Here is a 20,866-nt window from a genome sequence, read left to right as displayed (position 1 = left end):
CGTTGTCGTTGAATGACTGTTAGGGGGGGGGGGGGGGGGGGGTGGTTACGGTGGACAAAATTTCTGTTTAGTAGGATGAGTGGCAGCTTACTTTAAATGTGGATAAACGTTTGTTTACGCAGATGACGAGCAGAAACGTTCTTGTAATGAAGCCGTACTTATTTTCAGTCTGTCGATTGCTATTTTATTATCTCTCGGCATTCCTAGTCCCACAGTAACCGGTCGACCAGAATCACATGAAGTTTCACTGTCACATACGTGGTGTTTCTTCTCGTGGTCTTCAGTCGGAAGACTGGTTTGATGCAGCTCTCCTTATTAGCCTTATCCTGCGCAAGCCCCTTCAGCTCCGAATAACTACTGCAACCTACATCAATTTGAACCTGTGTACTTCACTCGTCTCTTGGTGTCCCTCTGCAATTTTAACTTTCTTCCCCCCCCCCCCCCCTACACACACACACACACACACACTTCCCTTCGATTTGATGATTTGACGATTCCTGCCGGACGGGGTGGCCGAGCGGTTCTAGTCGCTTCAGTCTGGAACCGCGTGACCGCTACGGTCGCAGGTTCGAATCCTGTCTCGGGCATGCATGTGTGTGACGTCCTTAGGTTAGTTAGGTTCAAGTAGTTCTAAGTTCTAGGGGACTGATGACCTTAGAAGTTAAGTCCCATAGCGCTCAGAGCCATTTGAACCATTTGACGATTCCTTCATGTCTCAGAATGTGTCCTATTAACCGATCACTTCCTTCAGTCGCCTTGTACCACAAACTTATTTTCAGCCCAGCTCGCCACGCGGGGTAGGCGTGCGGTCTATGGGGCCTTGCCACGGTTCGCGCGGCTATCCCCGTCGGACGTTCGAGTCCTCCCTCGAGCATGGGTGTGTGTGTGTGTTGTCCTTAGCGTAAGTTAGTTTAAGTTAGATTAAGTAGTGTATAAACCTAGGGACGGATGACCTTAGCAGTTTGGTCCCATAGCAACTTACCACCAATTCTCCCCAGTTCTGTTTAGTCTCTCCTCATTAGTCACACGATCTACTTATCAGAATGAGATGTGTAGATCGCTTATACTGACATTACGAGGAGTCAGTATATGCCGCGCGGGATTAGCCGAGCGGTCTGAGGCGCTGCAGTCATGGACTGTGCGGCTGGTCCCGGCGGAGGTTCGAGTCCTCCCTCGGGCATGGGTGTGTGTGTTTGTCCTTAGGATAATTTAGGTTAAGTAGTGTGTAAGCTTAGGGACTGATGATCTTAGCAGTTAAGTCCCATGAGATTTCACACACATTTGAACATTTGAAGTCAGTGTACTCGTAATTGTGTCAGACTCTAACTTGTTTCACGACATTTTGAAAATAGTATCCACATTCGTTCCTAAAATTTTTCATACGGGTCCTGATAACCTCGCCGTCGGGCGCCCATAAACCAGGAACACACACGTACACACACACACACACACACACACACACACACACATACACACACACATACAGACACAACAGTATGACAGTGAAGGTGTTTGTTTTTATGTATATTTTTTAAAATTTTGAGAGTAGCACGGATAAACCACGCGGAGCAAAAAATTATTTATAAGTTGTACAGAAACCAGTCTGCATTATAAAGAGCCGAAGAAAATGAAATGGGAGTTGTAATTGAGAAGGGAGTGAGATAAAGTTGTAGCATACCTCCCTATGTTATTTTATCTGTACAATGAGCTGTGAAGGAAACGAAGGAAACGGATTTAAAGTTTATGGAGAAGAAGCAAAAACTTAGTGGTTTGTCTACGACATTCCAATTCTGTCAGAGAAACCTAAGGGCTTGGAATGGCAACTGAACGGAATATGTGATATATTGGACAGAGACTGTAAGGTGGGCACCAATAAACGTAGAGGTCTTTTCTGCGGTGTCCGTCGTGCACCGCTTTCCAATGTCTGCACGTCATGAGCCTTCATTAAACGCTAATTTGTCACCTGGCTGGATACAAAACAACTCCCCAACAGCTCACCGTACCCCTACCTCTGGTGTTCAATACAGGCCTGGGGTGTGTTTCCTTGTTTTACTGTTAGTGGATTGTGTTTCTGTGGTGGAGACTGCAACAAGCCCAGCATTCCCCTACGCAGCTGTGAGACATAGCGTAAACACCACTCCGAGGTTGGCTTGTCTAACGAACGATTGTTCGAACGACACGTGTCCGAATGTCGTTTAACCACGGTCCCATAGTCAAGCGCTCCGCGCGGTACACGAGATGAGCAGGTCACTGCATTAAAATATGTAAAGAAGAGAATAGGGCAGAGCGCAGAGTAGTTTGCAGTAATAAACAGATGTCGATGACGCTCTGTTACATCTCGCCCCTTTCTCACCTACTCCCAAGAAGGCATGGAAGCTAATGAGAACTATATCGCTACCTCAGAATGCCTATGGCACCTGTCCTTCCTTCTTTCAGTTTGATCTTGTGTCAGAATTCTTTATCGAGAGCTTTATTTCAACGATGAAGTAAACTTGTTAGGAAGGGGTTTCGAAGCAAGGGAATCGAGACGTTGCTTTCAAGTAGAGCTTAATTGTCATGCGACTCAGGCGCCTCTTCCGACAGTGAAGACTGAGCGATGGTGCCATCTGCCCAGTGACGAATGTCCGGGACGTCACAGCAATTACTGGTACGCGGAGAGCCGGCTGTTGGATGCTTGCTTCGCGTCAACAACTGGTCGACACCTCCTCCGAGGCCGGTGGGGCAACTGTGACCTCTGCGTACGTCACGCAGGGAACAAAAAACAGCACAAAAAAAGTGCCTCTGCAGGTCGGAATCATTTGCAGAACGTCATATTCTGAGTCATAGATACCCTTCGACAGTACTGGCTTATATCACATCCGATACTGCCAAGAAAGAGGGAAAGATCAGAGACACTATCAGTCGTCTACTCACATAAAATAAAGCAATTACTTTACGGCAGAATTACTGCGTCATTTATATTTCGCAAACCACCTTAAGGTGTGTGGCGGAGGGTAATTCTCCTCTGTCATGTTCTACATGAGCTCAAATTTCTCTTATTTTCCCTTAATACTCATTACACGAAATGTATGTGGGATGACGTAATGTGTTACATGTTGTATGATTCACCTTGTAGATGTACGCCTTTCTGAATTACAACAGTAAACTTTCTCGTGACACGCAATGCCTGACGTCTTGGTACTGTAATTGGCGTTTCGTAAGCATCTCTATTAAGCTCTCAGGGTCGCTAAAATGATCCGCTGAGGGAATGTACCGCTCTTTTTTGGATATTTTCTGTCTCAACTGCTTATGCTACCGAATGAGGTGCAAGACTGAAATGTAAAACGCAAGAATCGGCCGGAAACAGAGTTTTGTAAGCTACTTCATTTGTGGGGGAATTTAGATTTCCTTACGATTCTTCCTGTTAGTCTCAATTTGGCACTCACTTTTCTTATGACTTGTTTTATGTACTTTTTCCTCATCAAATACCTCTCGAGGATACTTTCAGATGATCAAACAATGGTGGGTCTCTTCATGCGGTATGTTACGTTTATGTTGAGGCTCAACTGCCGCTCTCTGCACAAAATGACGATCCTCTGCATCTCTTACTGCCTTTCACAATAAGTTCATGGCTTTGTGACTTTCCCGTATTATCTTACTATCGAAAGTGCGATCGTATATCGTATCAAGCAAAATGTGAGATGGATTGAGGAGTTCTTGGTTGGGATTATGCAGCATATTATCTTGGATGGATAGTCAATCGACAGATGCAGAAGTAACTTCACGTATGCCCCAGTTACCTTCGCTGTCCGTGTTGTATATTACTGACCTTGTAGATAATATTAATAGCAGTCTCGTACTTTTCGCAAATGATGCAGTTATCTATAAGGAAAGTACTGTCTCAAAAATACTGCGCCTGTCTTGATAAGATTACAAAGTGGTGCAAAGATTGGCAACTTGCTTTAAACGTTCAGAAACGTAAAATTGGGCACATCACAAAACGAAACAAAATGTAGTGCCCTATGATGACGATACCAACCAGTCACAATTGATATCTGTCAACTCAAAATACCAGGGAGTAACAGTTTCTTGGAATGTGGAATGCAACGGTCATATAGGTTCAATGTAGGTAAAACACGTGGCATACTTCGATTCACTGGTATAATAATGGGTAAATGCACTCAGTCTACAAAGGAGAGTGCATATGAAGTACCTGTGCGACACATACTAGAATGGGTTGATGCTGGAGAAACTAAACTGGTAGACTCTTGAAGGTAGATGAAAATTATTGCGAGGTAGCCGCCTTACACAATTTCAACGACAAACTTTACATGATGGTTCTGAGAATATGCTACAACCACCTAACTATCGTTCTTTCCGCGCCCCATACGTGAATGGAACGAGAACAAGTGGTAATAAGTGGTGCAGTGGGAGGCACTCTCTGCCATCCACTTCACAGTTGTTTGTAGAGTGTGGATATAGATGCAGACGCGCACGTAGGCTTCCGACGTTATCCAACACAGATCATTTATGAATCCGATGTAATGAAACGATACCTATACACTTTGAGGGGTTGTAGAAGGTTTCGTGACAATGAGTTGGGAATACAAACTAGTTCTGGAAACGTTAGTGACATAATGACTCTACAGAGCGTTGCAGTTAAAGCGGTCATTGCCTGGCCCTAGCCCACTTCTTCGGCAGAAAAAGTGATTTTTTACGCTCTGTACTGTTTATGCAAAATCACAGCTTTTTTTTTACCCAAACGTGTTTCAGCACCTCTGTGTCATCACCAGTGGGTTTTGTTAATTGAAAACGTGATTTTACATTATATGGTTTTGCAGGATCATCTGTGTGGTTCGATTCCCGGCCGGATTGGGGATTTATCTCTGCCCGGGGACTGGGTGTTTGTGTTGTCATTTCGTCATCATCATCATCATTATCATTCATGGCCGTTGCTAATTTGGACTGTGTAAAAACTAGACTGTGAGAAAACTGGGACTTTGTACGGGCGCTGATGACCGCGCAGTTGAGGGCCCACAAACCAAACATCGTCGTCATCATCATCTGTGTGGTGTCCTGCAAAACCATATAACGTAAAATCACGTTTTCAATAAACAAAACCCACTGATGATGGCACACAGGTGCCGAAACATATTTGGGTAAAAAGAAAAAAAACAGTGTTTTTGCATACAGGCCGATCTAGTATCTTGTAATTTAACCACAAACACGGAAAGAAAGACAAGAGCTGCAGAGCCAAAAGATGAACTCTGTACCATTGTTATGACAAGCGTTTACGCGTTCAGCGTCATCTAACACCATAAATGTCGTTAGGTGCACTGTGGGAAATTTCACTTGTGAACAGTCGGCGTCTAGAGAACTCAGAACGGCGTAGCATTTTACACATACACAAACGATCGTCACAACGGAAAGTAATTTCTCATGATAAATAATCGTAGGTCCGCTTACGAATGAAACGTTAAGTTTTAATCCCGCACTTAACTCACTATAAAAGTCACACTGGAGATGTCTCATAACGTGACGCTAATACTGCTCGTTATACTAGCACTGTAACATTGTAATGACAGTCTTCCAGCATCACACTAAAGGCATTCCCTTTGTTCTTAACAGGCTAAGGGCGAAGGACACTTTAAAACTCTGGCAGATAAGGCATTAACGCAATGGTTCTCGGCCCTATGGACCTACGTTTATTAGGAACATTTGCTTCTTTCATTGTCCTCTGCTCGTCCCTTGTTTTTGTACCTGCAACAGTCAAATACCGTGCATTTATAAACTGTTATTTGGTTCCCGTAACTTCGGCGCCTTGTAGAGACGTTGGATGTCGTTTCAGACATGTATTTCTGTCCTCAGTTCGTTCGTCAAGACACCCTCTACAACCACTCGAACTGTCGGTATAGTTTTCTTAGACCCTGGGTGTCGAACAGTAATGGCCCTCTATCACTCCCTTGGCATATTCCCGAAATTACGTTAATTGTGAGTCGAGACAGCAGTGAGACAATTAAAGGCAGAATATCACTTTAGTTGGAAGAAGACTTATTAAGAAATAGCCTACATCCGTTTAGAAGGAACCATCCTTAAACTCGGCTCAACCAAAGAACAGGAAATACCGAAATCGACGTTCGTGTGGCACGGCTCGGATTTGAACTCAACTGCTTCTGAATACCAGCCGTCTGACATATCGCGGTTTTCTGTTTCTTACAGGTCAAAAATGAACCGCTAATGTGGGTGTGACCGCTCTGAATCAGTTTTTTTCACAATCTGTGGTAGCTTAGCTCAGTTCTTGCGAAATCGAGCAACTTCTTGCAATCTTGTGAGTCATCACTGAGGAATGTCATGCTCCAGACGTTATACATTCAATCGATCGTTCATGTACTGTATATATAAAAGCAACCAGAGAGGATAAATTCTCTTGTGAGACGCAGTAAAGGATGCTATTCACGTGACTCTAGAGCAAGCACTTTGACCTCATGCCGCTTATTTATGGATGTCACCAACTGAGTACCTCGACCCATCGCGTAAGGAGGAACGCTTTTCAAAACTCCGCCTGGACGTCTTGATTTAGGGTTTACGTGGTTCGAGTAGTTAACTGAAGATGAATGCCCCAACTGAGGCCATTCTTTATCCACTTCCAAGTGAGCTATTGTTCCGTCTTTAAATTTCAAGAAAGACATTATTCCACCAGGCTACATTTTAAACTATTTTATTTGCTCTAATAGTTTCGGGCGCTGCCCATACATCGTAACAGACGTGAATAGATAGCCCTCGTTTCCTCAAAGAATCATTTGCCATACATGTTTGTGCACATGTTTGACGACCAGTCAAAGGCCATCTTGTAACGTTTACTACAAATCACACTATATACACTTGTTCAGTAACTGACATAATTTAAAACACAGTCTGGTGGAATTATGTCCTTCTTCAACTTTATTTAAATTGTGAAACCCACCCAGAGGATATCGTCCAGTCTTTAATAACATCAACAGCGAAGGGGCATTTTGGCGGCTTGCTTGGCAATGTCGTTCGATGCTGTATATTTCTTCAAGAAGCTTCTCAGTTTGTCGTATGGGTCTAAATGGACACAAATACTCACTTAGATGGGCTTCAACCACCACAAGATTGCACAGCCCATTGTGCAATTTAGCACTGGATACTGCTGTGTCGATAGCATCTACTCCCAGAGCTGTGCACGAACTGCTAAATCCCCCAGAAGATATGGAACACAGTGCGCATAGAAGATTGCAGAGTCGCCTAGTACTCAGGGGCAAGCGTGTTATGGCTAGCCTTCAACAGAGGGCGCACAAAGCAAGACCTGTTCTTAAGTGGACATCACTCCAGCAAACGCAGATGTAAGCAAATGTATGGTTCCTGTCAGTCAGTATTTGCACAGTGCCAACAGTGCATCAGGATAGTGTCAACATTCATCCTTTATCACTGCTATGAAGAGGCAAACTGGATAATCTACTATTGATGATAGTTGTCGTTCCTGGATTCAGGACTAGACCAAAGACACATTAGTGAAAGTGAACTTTAAACTGTTAGTATGTGCAATCATCATACTGAAGTAAAGTAAGGTATAGTTTCCATTAATAAATTATTATAAATCTGTGGTACCATAATTTTTGCCACAGTTTTACTTAATCTTATTTGGTACTGTGCAAGCATGCCAACTCTTAGCAGCAATTACTTTCAGCGATAGGGGGTTCTCTTCATGTTACATATTTATGTTTGAGACCAACAGTATTCACCGCAGACTTTACAAAGTGATGGTAGTATAAGACAATAAAACTGACTTTGTTTCAGTTAAGACTGTTTGCTCTGTAACTACACGAAAGATTCTAACGGGCTGAACAATAAATTAAGACACAAAGGAAGTACAGACATTGGCTGCGAGAGTGCACTGGTTGAAATCAATGGGGAAAGTTGAAAATTTGTGACAGACTGGGGTACGAACGTGGGTCTCCTGCACAGTAGGCACATGTTCTGACCATTAAGCCATCCATATACAGTGGTCATTGCAACTGCACGGGTTACCCTAGCACACCTCCCATCAGACCCAAAATCTCGACTTACCCACACCCTATTAATGTAGGGCCCCTTCCCCATTATCCTCATTATTCGCGGCATTTCAGTGGAACTGCAGTGAAAATCCGATGAAGCTTTGCACAGATCTGTTGGATAGTGTCTCTAGTATGCTAATCTATCGCGTCACGTCGCTCTTTTCTGTTCTGAGCGCACAGTGAATACATAAAGATGCCTACAACAATAGTGTCTTCCGCCAAGTCAGAGGGCCTGGTGAGAGATTTCGCCTATAGTCATGCAGCCCACTTAACATTGCTGTCATGCATTTCCTTCTTCATGACAATATCGGCCACACATTTCAGGGGCAATGAAGATGCTCTTACAGCGTTTTCGATGGAAAGTGTTTGATCACCTACCATACAGCCTGCACTTGGCTCTCACTGATTTCCATCTCTGCTCAGATGAACCGTTGGTTGTAAAGACAACATTCTGGCAGAGACAACAAGCAGAAGACTAGCACAGAAAATTGGCGGAAAGCGCAAGCGGCTGCCTTCTACGACAAGGGAAGATGTCGAGGTCTGAGCGGCGACTATGTAGAGTAGTAACTGGAAGCTGTAGCAAGTTATTACAAATAACACAGTTTTGATTTTTACAGTGATTTTCATTTAGCGACCGATCGGACCTTACTTTCCGAATAGTCCTCGTATATGGACATATGACCGAAAATGCATGGTGTCTATGCTACAGGATATTTATTCATTCATCAAGCCTGTGCACTACATAACGACACCTGGTGTGTTCTCACGTTCTTTCAGTCATTGAAATCGACTCTCTCTCTCTCTCTCTACATGTGTATGTGTCTGTGTAGCTGTGTGTTTGTTTGTGTTAGTACCCATAGCACCCGTAGAATGGGGAGGAAGGAGATGACAAAAACAACAGAAATTTGTCATTGTTAGTGGAGAACCGTAGTTTTCGATGTCGCAAGCCAATATGGTGAAGGTCTTGATATTTAAGCGTCCGTTTCTTTAAACAGTGCATGTGTATCGCAGCAGAAACTTCTTGAACGAATTGAAAATGTGAGAAATCATTCTCCGATATCTTTGTGTGACGAGAAATTGGTTTTAATAGGTAACCAGGCAATCTCGTGTATTAACTAGTAAATACCGGAGTACGTGCAGGTTATGTGACGTGTCTGTTGTATTCCGCAAGCAAAACTCTTGTTAGCGGTGTTCGTAACTTGACTCGAGCACATCGTTAATTACGTTGACTACCGGCTTTATACAAAGAAACTAACTTATGATTGTGCGCTCGTTTCTGTGACAGCTTCGTAGTTCAGTTGTCTTTCTCGTTGTCGGGCGCTCTACCTGAAAGCGCTTCTTTGGTCTAAATACCAAATGCAATTACGAGGTTGTTTACCCAAGCAGGAGTATTTTTCCGCCATGCAAATCAGCCTTTCTCCTGGCTTGTGTGGAAAAACACGGACTCGCCATGTTTAACGGATTGTGTTCTGAACACAATGATAACAGTTAATACACGGATACGCTTAGGTGTTTACTGGCGGATCCTCTTATCTTTCCGTGACGTCATGCTTTCGAGGCGATCTTTCAAGTCCCTGATATACTTGATATACTACTGCTCGTCTTTGTCCTTTATCTCACTAGCGCTCTGCGCCAAATGCGATACTATCAGCGAAATATCTCGACGCTTCTAGCTACACCCTTGTAGCTAATGAAGTGTCCCTTAAAGAGAAACGGCACCTTTGTGTGTTGCGCAGCGTCCGTGGCGTACAACCATTACACTGAGTTATTACAAGGTATTGTTTACAAACAAGGGTGAGCTCATTAACGACAGGAAAGAACGCCGACAGCAGGTCATTAGGACAGCTAATTTGACATCACTTCCGTGTTGCCGCGCACAGAAATAATTAGAAGCGGGAGGAAAAAACAGTTTAATCGTGGAGAAAGTAGTTGATATAATGGAGTTCATTAACAAAATATCAAGGAAAATCTGCATCGGAGAAGGGATGTGCCTGTCTGGTATTCCGGGGTGACACAAATCAACAAGTTAGGAAGGAGTTGATAATGTGAAGTTGGTAGAACGATAAAAATTTTGAATAGACAGCTACAGAAGAAAAACTTTCATTTCATGATCATACAATCCTGTTATGACACAACGATTAATTAGTTCATTTCATTTTTAACTGATGGTTATGATAGAGTTTTGAGAGAGTTTTCTTGACGAATCACATCGCTGGTATGTTCCACAGGGTTCAGTTTTAGGTTCGCTGCTGTTTTTGTTGAATGCAAATGATCTTCCAATTGAAGCTACAAAGCTGAAATACTGTTCTTAGCTGTAGATGTAAGCATAAAAAGGAAGTTCAAAGAGATGAGGCATCCAAAACGTACTATAAACTAAATTTTCACCAAAATAATTAATTAGTTTCCGGTAAATATTTGTAACTTATGACACAAAAAAAAACGCGACTCATTCAGCTGTCTACAAGGCAGGACAGAACATCACCAATAACGACAGAACATGGCAGAAAGGAAACTGTAAAAGTAAATGTAAGTTTCCTGGATGTGCATATTGATAAGCACTATAATTTTCAAGCCAAGTGTAGTTACAACACGCGTAATTTCAGCTGTTTTCTCTGTATATCATTGCCATTTTTAATTATGAAAGAATCAGAAAATTATCTTACTTCACGTATTTCCACTCTTTAATGTCATATGGGATAATATTCTGTGGCAATTCCGCCCTTAAGTACGAAACACTCATAGCCAGCTACTTAAAGAAAAGCCAGTCATGCTAACAACAGCTTCATAATACATGAAATTTGTTGTCAATAACCACTCACAGTTTGGAAACATTAGTAGTAATCACCGGTACAACAGCAGGAACAAAATAGCTATCACAAGGCATAACTTAAGCTTACTCTTGCACCGGAGAGAGAAAGGTATGCAGCTTCCTCGTGAATCAAAACTACAACGTTAAAAGAAATTTAATAATATCTGCTTAATAACTACTCCTACTCCTTAGATAGATTTCTGAATAAATAATTACAGCAACAACAACAATAAGAATAATATCTCTGTGTGACTAGGTTGCAATTACTAATTTTAAATGCACATTAAAATTATCGTGGTAGCCAATTATGCAAATAATCAGTATGTAGCTGCGTTTCACTGACACTGTGTTATTTATTGTATTTGCGGGGCTTTTGGACCTGTTCCACATTATACCGAAATTTCGCAGGTATAATCCATGGGGCACGGAATTAATCTAAATGAACTAAACTTATTTACTGTTCTCTTCACGAAACGTCCTCAGATATGGTTTAGTTAGCAACAAAATACAGCACCAGTTAAAAATTATGAAAACTTAGGGGAGAGATTTTTTACCTGGTGGACAGTGTACCTACTTAGTAACACATGATGCTTGCTGGTCGATATTTCAGTGTAGTGACTGGTTTCAGAATCACATGAGGAAATGCTCTAGAAACAGTGACAATTATATTCCAGTATGTTTTAATGTTTTTGTTGTTGTGAGACATGAGACTGTTTTGTGCACTGTTTGTAAATATTACGAAGTCCTAAATATTTAAATACTTTGCATTATATTAAACCCATGTGGAACGTAATGTTAATTCTTTAGTAACAGAGTTTGATAGTGAGTAAAATTCTGTATATTTTCTAAACTAGTTACATAACATGTGGACGGCTACGCCATACTTCGTCGTCGGTCGTGTATCATCTCGTAATGTCAAATAAACGGTCTTCTGCCGTGGAACACGTGATTTTTGCAAATGAAATGAGTTTCTTAATGGTTTAACAGTTTTTCCTGTCTTTAAATCGGAAATTTGTGTTGGTTGGCAATAGCTTCTATTTCAGAATGTTTTTAAGTTGCAGTTGGTTTTTGAATAAACTTATTTTTAATTTGATTTCATCTACTGGTGTGTAGTAGAGTATTATTGTCGCACACAGAGTTAGAAAATAAAGTACTGACAATATTTTCTCGATTGCAACTCTGAAGTCAGAGCAGAAAATTTGTTCCTAGGTATATGTTGAACCTTGGTCAGTTTTCCACCCTTGGAGAAACCCTACTTATCCAAAGTAGTTTTTGTAATTTCAGAAAAAGAGAGGTAGACACATAAAGACTTTTGACTACTGTTGTCAAAGAAGTTACAATACCTGTAAATAACATTGGAGAAGATGTTACTTATCTACACTGAGGCACAAACACATCGTAAATGTCATTTTTGAGAGTGCATCTGTAATGCAGTTGAAAAGGTTAACAGTTGAACAGCAAATAAATATAAAGGGAGCAGGAAAAGCATAATATTAAACTCGAAAATCCCCAATAAAATAAAATTAGAACTTGATAAGAGTAGTAAAGAATGGCTGAAGAGGTATTTCGTATGAAAACTGACACATAAACAGAGTAAAGGATAGAACTGACAGCTGCAACAACAGATGACAGGGTGTCCGAGGAAGAATGTTCAGTATTCAGGGATATGATATTAACTATCTTTCGAAGAAAACAAGTATAGTAAACATGGGTTCTAAAGAGCTAAGAGGATTTCTTCATCTCTGATACTGTGAAACAAGTCTCTTCTACTGTAAGCTCTTTGCTTTCCATGTTTTGGGAGGAGGTAGTATCAACCAAAAACAGAAAACATTGTCTAGTAAACATGGGCTCTGAGATGAAAACCTTAAGAGCTATGAGCACTTGTTCAGTATATCAAAACAAAATGCACCAAATGGCGAGATGGCACTGGACTTTCACAACAACAAAAACGATGAATATATTTAGTGTTAGTGAAAGTGCTGTGCTAAAATCTACCACACATGTGATGCATATAAGAAGGATAAAAAAAACTGACCACTGAAGATACTGTGAAATAAAGCGAAACACGTTTCGTCTTAACAAGACTTTTATTACAGTCGCAAAATAGTGTACCAACGTGTATAGCTCGTATAACTGCGACTGCGAAGATAAAGAGGCCATAAAGAAGACAATATGTAGAAGAGATGTTTTTCACAGTAGTGAAGATGAAAAAGCGCTTATCCCCATTAAGTGCTAAAATCTACCACACATGTGATGCATATAAGAAGGATAAAAAAAACTGACCACTGAAGATACTGTGAAATAAAGCGAAACACGTTTGGTCTTAACAAGACTTTTATTACAGTCGCAAAATAGTGTACCAACGTGTATAGCTCGTATAACTGCGACTGCGAAGATAAAGAGGCCATAAAGAAGACAATATGTAGAAGAGATGTTTTTCACAGTAGTGAAGATGAAAAAGCGCTTATCCCCATTAAGTATGTACTTTAGGGTCCATGTTTACTGGCTTTTTTTATTGTTTGGGTCCATACTACAACCTCTTAAAATATGGAAAGCAAGCAACTCGCACTAGAAGAGATTTGTTTAACGGCATCGAAGATGAAGAAGTGCTAACAGCTCTTATGGAATGCATTTCAGAGACCATGTTTACTGCACTTTTTCCCTTCGAATGAACGTTCCTGTCATATCTTTGAATATTGACCACAGTACAGGGAGTAACCAGGAAAAACATTAACGTTAAACTCGAAAAACAGTTCCCGTACAACGATTTTAATTATATTAACAATCTCAATGAAATGGAATTAGTTCTTGACAAGAGTACTAAAGAAAGGCTTGAAGAGGTATTACAGAAAAAGAGCAAAATTGACAATTGTAATAACAGAATATATGGAGTACATAGGCAATCGATATGGAATAAAAAAATACAAGAAAATGCAGGAATAGAAAGGAATAGTGGTGGAAGTATTTGGCAAACTGCGAAGATTAAGTGAATTTTAGAATAGTGGAAGCGATGAGATGTGTTTGGTCATTTAACACCAAATCAGGACTTCGGGCCAGATGCTTGTTGATTTCCTGGGCGTCCAACAGGTTGGGTGTTTAGCCTTTCCTTACCCAGTGGAGGACACGTGGGACTGTGTCCGGCAGCTGTGGCCTTCACCTGGCACGTGCCCAGCGAATGTGGAGTCATAACTCTGCAACCTCCAGCTACGTTCATGTTTAGCCAACCTAGTCGTCGTTTCGCTGCCTGACTGGCCAATATACACGACTGGCCATTAAAATTGCTACACCAAGAATAAATGCAGATGATAAACGGGTATTCATTGACAAATATATTATACTAGAACTGACATGTGATTACATTTTTACGCAATTTGGGTGCATAGATCCTGAGAAATCAGTACCCAGAACAACCACCTCTGGCCGTAGTAACGGCCTTGATACGCCTGGGCATTGAGTAAGACAGAGCTTGGATGGCGTGTACAGGTACAGCTGCCCATGCAGCTTCAACACGATACCACAGTTCATCAAGAGTAGTGACTGGCGTATTATGACGAGCCAGTTGCTCGGCCACCATTGACCAGGCGTTTTTAATTGGTGGGAGATCTGGAGAATGTACTGGCCAGGGCAGCAGTCGAACATTTTTTAATCCAGAAATGCCAATACAGGACCGCAACATGCGGTCGTGTATTATCCTGCTGAAATGTAGGGTTTCGCAGGGATCGAATGAAGGGTAGAACTACGGGTCGTAACACATCTGAAATGTAACATCCGCTGTTCAAAGTGCCGCCAATGAGAACAAGAGGTGACCGAGACGTGTAACCAATGGCACCCCATACCATCACGCCGGGTGATACGCCTGTATGGAGATGACGAATACACGCTTCCAACGTGCGTTCACCGCCATGTCGCCAAACACGGATGTGACCATCATGATGCTGTAAACAGAACCCGGATTCATCTGAAAAAATGACGTTTTACCATTCGTGCACCCAGGTTCGTCGTTGAGTACACCATCACAGGCGCTCCTGTCTGTGATGCAACGTCAAGGGTAACCGCAGCCATGGTCTCCGAGCTGATAGTCCATGCTGCTGCAAACGTCGTCGAACTGTTCGTGCATATGGTTGCTGTCTTGCAAACGTCTCCAACTGCTGACTCGGGGATCGAGACGTGGCTGCACGATCCGTTACAGTCATGCGGATAAGATGCCTGTCATCTCGACTGCTAGTGATACGAGGTCGTTGGGATCCAGCACAGCGTTCCGTATTACTCTCCTGAACCCACCGATCCCATATTCAGCTAACAGCCATTGGATCTCGACCAACGCGAGCAGCAATGACGCGATACGATAAACCGCAATCGCGATAGGCTACAATCCGACCTTTATCAAAGTCGGAAGCGTGATGGTACGCATTTTTCCTCCTTATACGAGGCATCACAACAACGTTTCACGAGGCAAGGCCGGTCGACTGCTGTTTGTGTATGAGAAATCGGTTGGAAACTTTCCTCATGTCAGCACGTTGTAGGTGTCGCCACCGGCGCCAACCTTGTGTGAATGCTCTGGAAAGCTAATCATTTGCGTATCACAGTATCTTCTTCCTGTCGATTAAATTTCGCGTTGTATCACGTCATCGACATGGTTTAGCAATTTTAATGGCCAGTAGTGTAAAACGTAGCACGATCAGGCCGGTTAATTATTTACACCTCCTTGTTGGCTAGTAATTGGTTCTTATCTTTGCTATTGAAAATAAATTCCATAAATAAACTCGACTGTGGTGTTCCTCAAATATTGTAACTTCTTTGACGACGACAGTCAGCTGAGGTGTGAAGATGGACTTGCAAGCCGAAAACTAGGTAGCTAAATTAAATTAATTCTACAGAACATACCCAGTATTGGGTTTTTATTTTCAATTACGTTGTTCCACCGAGGAGCGGCAGAAGAATCAGCCATCATGATATACCGGTGTTATCGAATGGAGTTAAGGGACTTGACGGTTATCAGATCGGCAATGAAGTGCCGAGACAAAGGAGTGTCAGGCATTCACTCCGCGAAACGGGCCAAAGTGCAAAAGCGAGTAAACATTTTACTTATCTCTTCCAGTACTCACGGAATAGGGCGTTGAATAAAAGGAATTAGTATGGTTCTAAATTAATCTGCAGGCGTATCATCGTAAGCTGCTGTGTTAACTGAGGGTTAGACGTAAGACAACTTTCACTGTCGCTTTCGTTTCCGAGTAGCCTTCGCTGCTATGTACGTCCTGTGTGCGACCTCCAAGCGTCGAGTTCCGGCAGTCAGTCTCCTTGTCTGCGGATACACACCCGTCCTACCGGCTCACTTTCGCAGAAGGTCTCACCAGCGACAGGCCATCGGCCCGCTCTTTTCGCGCCGACATCTGCTGGTTCCGCGAACAGAAAGTAGAACTTCTGCACTCCTTAAGAATGGCAACGCGGGCCGATTACGTCAGACGGAGAAGTGGCACATTCACAAGGCAGTGAGCAGCTGTTCGACATTCACCTCAAATCCCCATCAGAGTGAAAAACTCTCAACACTAAAAGTAGCACATTGTTGTACACAACATATGGGATCTTCCCGTGAGAGATACGAGGTCATTGCTCTGCCCTGCACCATATGATGAACTTAATCAGTGTGTGATGAGTTAGATAAACCTTGGTGCTTTGCGCAGACCAGTGCTTATTAATGAAAGTAAGATCACATGGACTATATAATGACATTTTTGACTGGACTGAGGATTTGTTAGTAGGGAGGTCGCAGAATGTTATCTTAGATGGTGAGTCATCGACAACACAGAAGTAACCCCAGGTGTTTCCCACGGAAGTGTGTTAGGACCATTGCTGTTCACGTTGTATACTAATAACCTTGCAGACAATATTCGTAGTAACATTTCGCAGATTATGCAATTATCTATAAAGCAGTTATGTATAATGAAGTACTGCCCAAAAAAAATTCCCATCGAATACGCAATCAGATCTTGATAAAAGTAGTCCAAAGATCGTCAACTCGCTTGAAACCTTCAGAGATGTCAAACTGTGTACTGCACAAGACCTAAAAACGTTGTGCTCTTTAACTGGAATGCCGATGACTCACGGTTGTAATCAGTCAACTCATACAACTGGAGGGGGGGGGTAATAGTTTATGGGGATCTGAAGTGGAACGGGCATATAGGTTCAATCGAAGGGAAAGTAGATGGCAGACTGAGAAAATGCAATCTCAAATGAGACTGCTTATAAAACACTCATGCATCCCAACCTAGAATATGGCTCAAGTGTGTGAAAACCGTACCAAATAGGACCAGTGGGCGATACTGAAAGTGTACAAAGAATACGAATAACGACAGGTTTATTTTACCAATGGCAGAACGTAACGGAGATGCTATGAACAAAGATTGACAGATGCTCCACGATAGAGCCCAGCTATTCCATGACAGCGTATTGAGAAAGTTTCAAGGAATCTAGGAATATATTGCATGCCGTACACATGGTTCCGAAATTATTGGGAAAATTGGATTAGATTAATTAAAGATGCCACAGAAGCATTTAAATAGTCATTCTTCCCATGCTCCATAGGCTAATTGAACGTGAACATATCTTAATACGTGCCACACTACTACGCACTTTACAGTGGTTTGCCGAGATTAGGTATAGATGTCGACGAATCAGAATCCTCATCTCAAAAAGATTTAATCAGATTTGTTATGCTCTACATGTAAAGATGTCCCTGTGAAAAGATTGAACTACGAAATGAACTTAACTCGAAACTCATAGTAAGCGAAGTGGGGCAATTTAGACAAATGTGGACTACGTCATAGCTTTCGGGGGAATACATTGCCGAATTAACATTCGTTATAAATTAAACGTATGTCCCAGACTGGGATTCGAACAGCGTAATCAAGATGAAGGGGACTTGTAGCCTCTTGAACAGATAATAAAATGTTAGAGCTGGCCTCTAATGCGTTGCCGGATAACTCAGTTGGCAGATCATTGCTTGTAAAGGCAGCGGTTTGGGATGGAACCAACTGCAGAGCGCTAACAAGTCGTATGACTGTCAATGCGAATTGCAGTCTAAGCTTGGGATTTGCTAATTTATTTTTTAACTGATCCTTTAGACATACGGTAATACATAACTTTAATTACTACCGCCCAAACTCGTAACTATGTCTCTCAGAGGATTTACTACTGCGGGGCTTTCTATATGTTTAAATATTTCAATGGACGTTAAAATATGATTACTCTCTTTGTCGCAATTACATACACACTATGGCAGGGCGCTACCGTAATTTACTAATGAATGAAAGTGCCATATCAACAGAAAACTTATCTACCGTAGGATTATACTTACCAAAACGTGCAATTTGCATCTTACGTCAAACATTTTTACGCCCTGAACTGAAAGGTATGTGCTCCACTACAGTTTGGACAAAAGCGGACACTGAGTTACTCATACACAGAAGTGCAGCGTCAATGATTCCAGGTCTACACAAGTCATAGCTATAGAGAGAAATTGGTTCTGGCCTTGCTCAAGGAAACTTCCGGTATTCGCCTCAAGAGATGTAGAGAAAGCACGGAAAACCGAGGTCAGTATGACAGCAATACTTCGAAGCCCTCTCCTCACATATTAAGTCAAATAACTTGGCCGCTTCGCCTCTTAGTGATTAGCCTATGGGTAAAGTTATCTGCAACTCTCCTCTTCTGGCCATTTTCGTAGTTTATTCTTGATATATGTATACAGTGTGCACCAATAAACTCTTCAGAGAGAGAACATTCATTAGTAAATTACGGTAGTACCCTGTCATAGTTTGTGTGTAATTGCGACAAAGAGAGTAATCATATTTTAATGTTCATTGAAATGTTTAAACGTATAGAAAGCGCCGCAATGGTAAATCCGCTGAGAGACATTGTTACGAGATTTTTTTAAATACCTTGCAGTTTTCGTCGTTGCAACGAAAAGTGCGTTAAGTATGACAGAATGTAGACAGGCCGCTGCTCCAATACAGATCAATCTTGGACCAATATCTCTGCTTCGTATTCACATTCTTTGGCTACTTCAACTCGCATCCATTCTGTCACATTACATCCGAACTTAAACCGCTCTACAGTTCAGTTTTTCATCACAAACAGGATTTCAGGAGCGAGGGGTGAGGGCAGTGGATTAGACTTTATCCAGTAAACGAGTATATTCTGTTTCGTGCTGGAACTGTGAAGGTAAATTCAGATTAATAACAGGGCGTACAGTAAACTTTCCTGCTCCCCATCCGTGAGTCGACCGGAAGTAGCGTAAGATATGACACAACAGAACATTCTCCCCCGCTACGCAAGATACTGTGATACATGCAACACAGGTGTAGAAATTCATTTATCGTGATTCACTAGCAAATATTACGAATATTCTGGAGACGTGTACTTACAGAGACAGCTTATCGTCCACAAGACGAGTAGGCGGTATCCCATGCTGCTTGTACTCTCGGAGGACGTCTTTGTCGGAACGGTGATGGCAAGCCCTCGAACTGCCACAAACGGAACTGCTCTCTCTCGTTTCTGTCACTCGGCAACTGCAGGCAGTCGCTGGGTGGAGCACCCGCGCACACAGACACCTGTCTCCTGTCTCGCGCCTCTGGCGGAAAAGAAGCACTGGGCGACAGCCGCGGCTATCTTCCCAATGTCCACTTGGGAGAAATAAAAAGGCGCGTGACGCAACACGAGTGACCCGCCCCACGGTATCGGTTATCAGCTGCGAGGAGAGGAGAGATTGCCTGATGTCCGTCGGCGCGTCGTCGTAGTCGGCGGAGCGCGTGTCCGCAGCGAGCAAGGTGCCGGGCGAGAATGAGCCTCGCGCTCTGGTTGGCGTACCTGCGGCCCACGCGAGGTGAGCGCCCGTGACGTCACAGCGCACCCCCCGTCTCTACGCGGCCTCGCGTCGGCGCTGGGCGTTCGTTCCGTCCGACCGGTTGCCTTCCCACGTTTTATTCTCCCATCTGCGAACCATGCGGGTATCTGCATTTATGTTCAGACGGGGATTCACGTTTCGTATTGTCCGTCAGAGCTACGCCGTGGAATATGATTCCGTCCGAAATGGGGGTGCGGCCTGCGACGCATTCACTTCCGAAGACTATAGTTCGAGGTCTGCGCGGATAAGAAAAGTGCAATCCGCATCCGCACCGCATCTGCAAGTTCCTAATCCGCAACCGCATCCGCATCCGCAGCAATTAATCTGCATCCGCAAGTTCCTTATCCGCATCCGCACATATTTAAGTTTTGAATGAGTAATTAATAGTAATAGACAGTTGTGGTGTCACCGCCAGACACCACACTTGCTAGGTGGTAGCCTTTAAATCGGCCGCGGTCCGGTAGTATACGTTGGACCCACGTGTCGCCACTATCAGTGATTGCAGACCGAGCGCCGCCACACGGCAGGTCTAGAGAGACGTCCTAGCACTCGGCCCAGTTGTACAGCCGACTTTGCTAGCGATGGTTCACTGACAAATTACGCTCTCATTTGCCGAGACGATAGTTAGCATAGCCTTCAGCTACGACATTTGCTACGACCTAGCAAGGCGCTATTATCATTTGCTATTTATCTTGTGATGCATGTACCGTCAGACCGATGTTCACCAATTATGGATTAAAGTATTCCAGAAGCTACGTACTTTTTTTACTAGACTCAACTCCTTTAACTGTTCCAGACCTCACGCCAGCCTGCGTGAGCTTAAACGCGTGCCTTTCGGCTACCTCCTAGTGGCTTGGCTGTCTTGCCAAGTCACAACAGACAGTAGTACTTAGAATTATGGTATGTAATGACATAGTTGTTGTTAGGGTGCCATTTCTGCGACAACTTAACTACTTTTGACTTCTTAAATCATAGGAAAAGCTCAATACCTACTCTAAAGCAGACCATTCCAAATAGGAAAGCATTGGCGCTCCGGAGCACACACAGTAGCGGCTCGGATCTCGTGAGATTGGAAACGCTATTTAAAAAAATAAAATTCAATGT

The 20,866-nt window shown here is 42.8% G+C and overlaps 1 protein-coding gene across 2 annotated transcripts in view; it reads right to left on the bottom strand.

Moving 5' to 3' along the window:
* LOC124619630 overlaps window positions 1–19,698 on the bottom strand; it is a 180,105-nt gene extending 160,407 nt beyond the window's left edge. For both annotated transcript variants that reach the window (XM_047146145.1, XM_047146153.1), the window contains exon 1: window positions 19,284–19,698. In XM_047146145.1, the coding sequence (XP_047002101.1) occupies window positions 19,284–19,326 (43 nt within the window). In that variant the 5' untranslated portion in view covers window positions 19,327–19,698. The remainder of the gene's footprint in view (window positions 1–19,283) is intronic.
* Between the last annotated feature and the right edge of the window lie 1,168 nt (window positions 19,699–20,866).

This window comes from Schistocerca americana, chromosome 1 (assembly GCF_021461395.2).
Source record: "Schistocerca americana isolate TAMUIC-IGC-003095 chromosome 1, iqSchAmer2.1, whole genome shotgun sequence".
NCBI classification, from domain to species: Eukaryota; Metazoa; Arthropoda; class Insecta; order Orthoptera; family Acrididae; genus Schistocerca; species Schistocerca americana.
The sequence above is the reverse complement of the archived record's forward strand: the minus strand, read 5'-3'. Positions and strand labels throughout refer to the sequence as shown.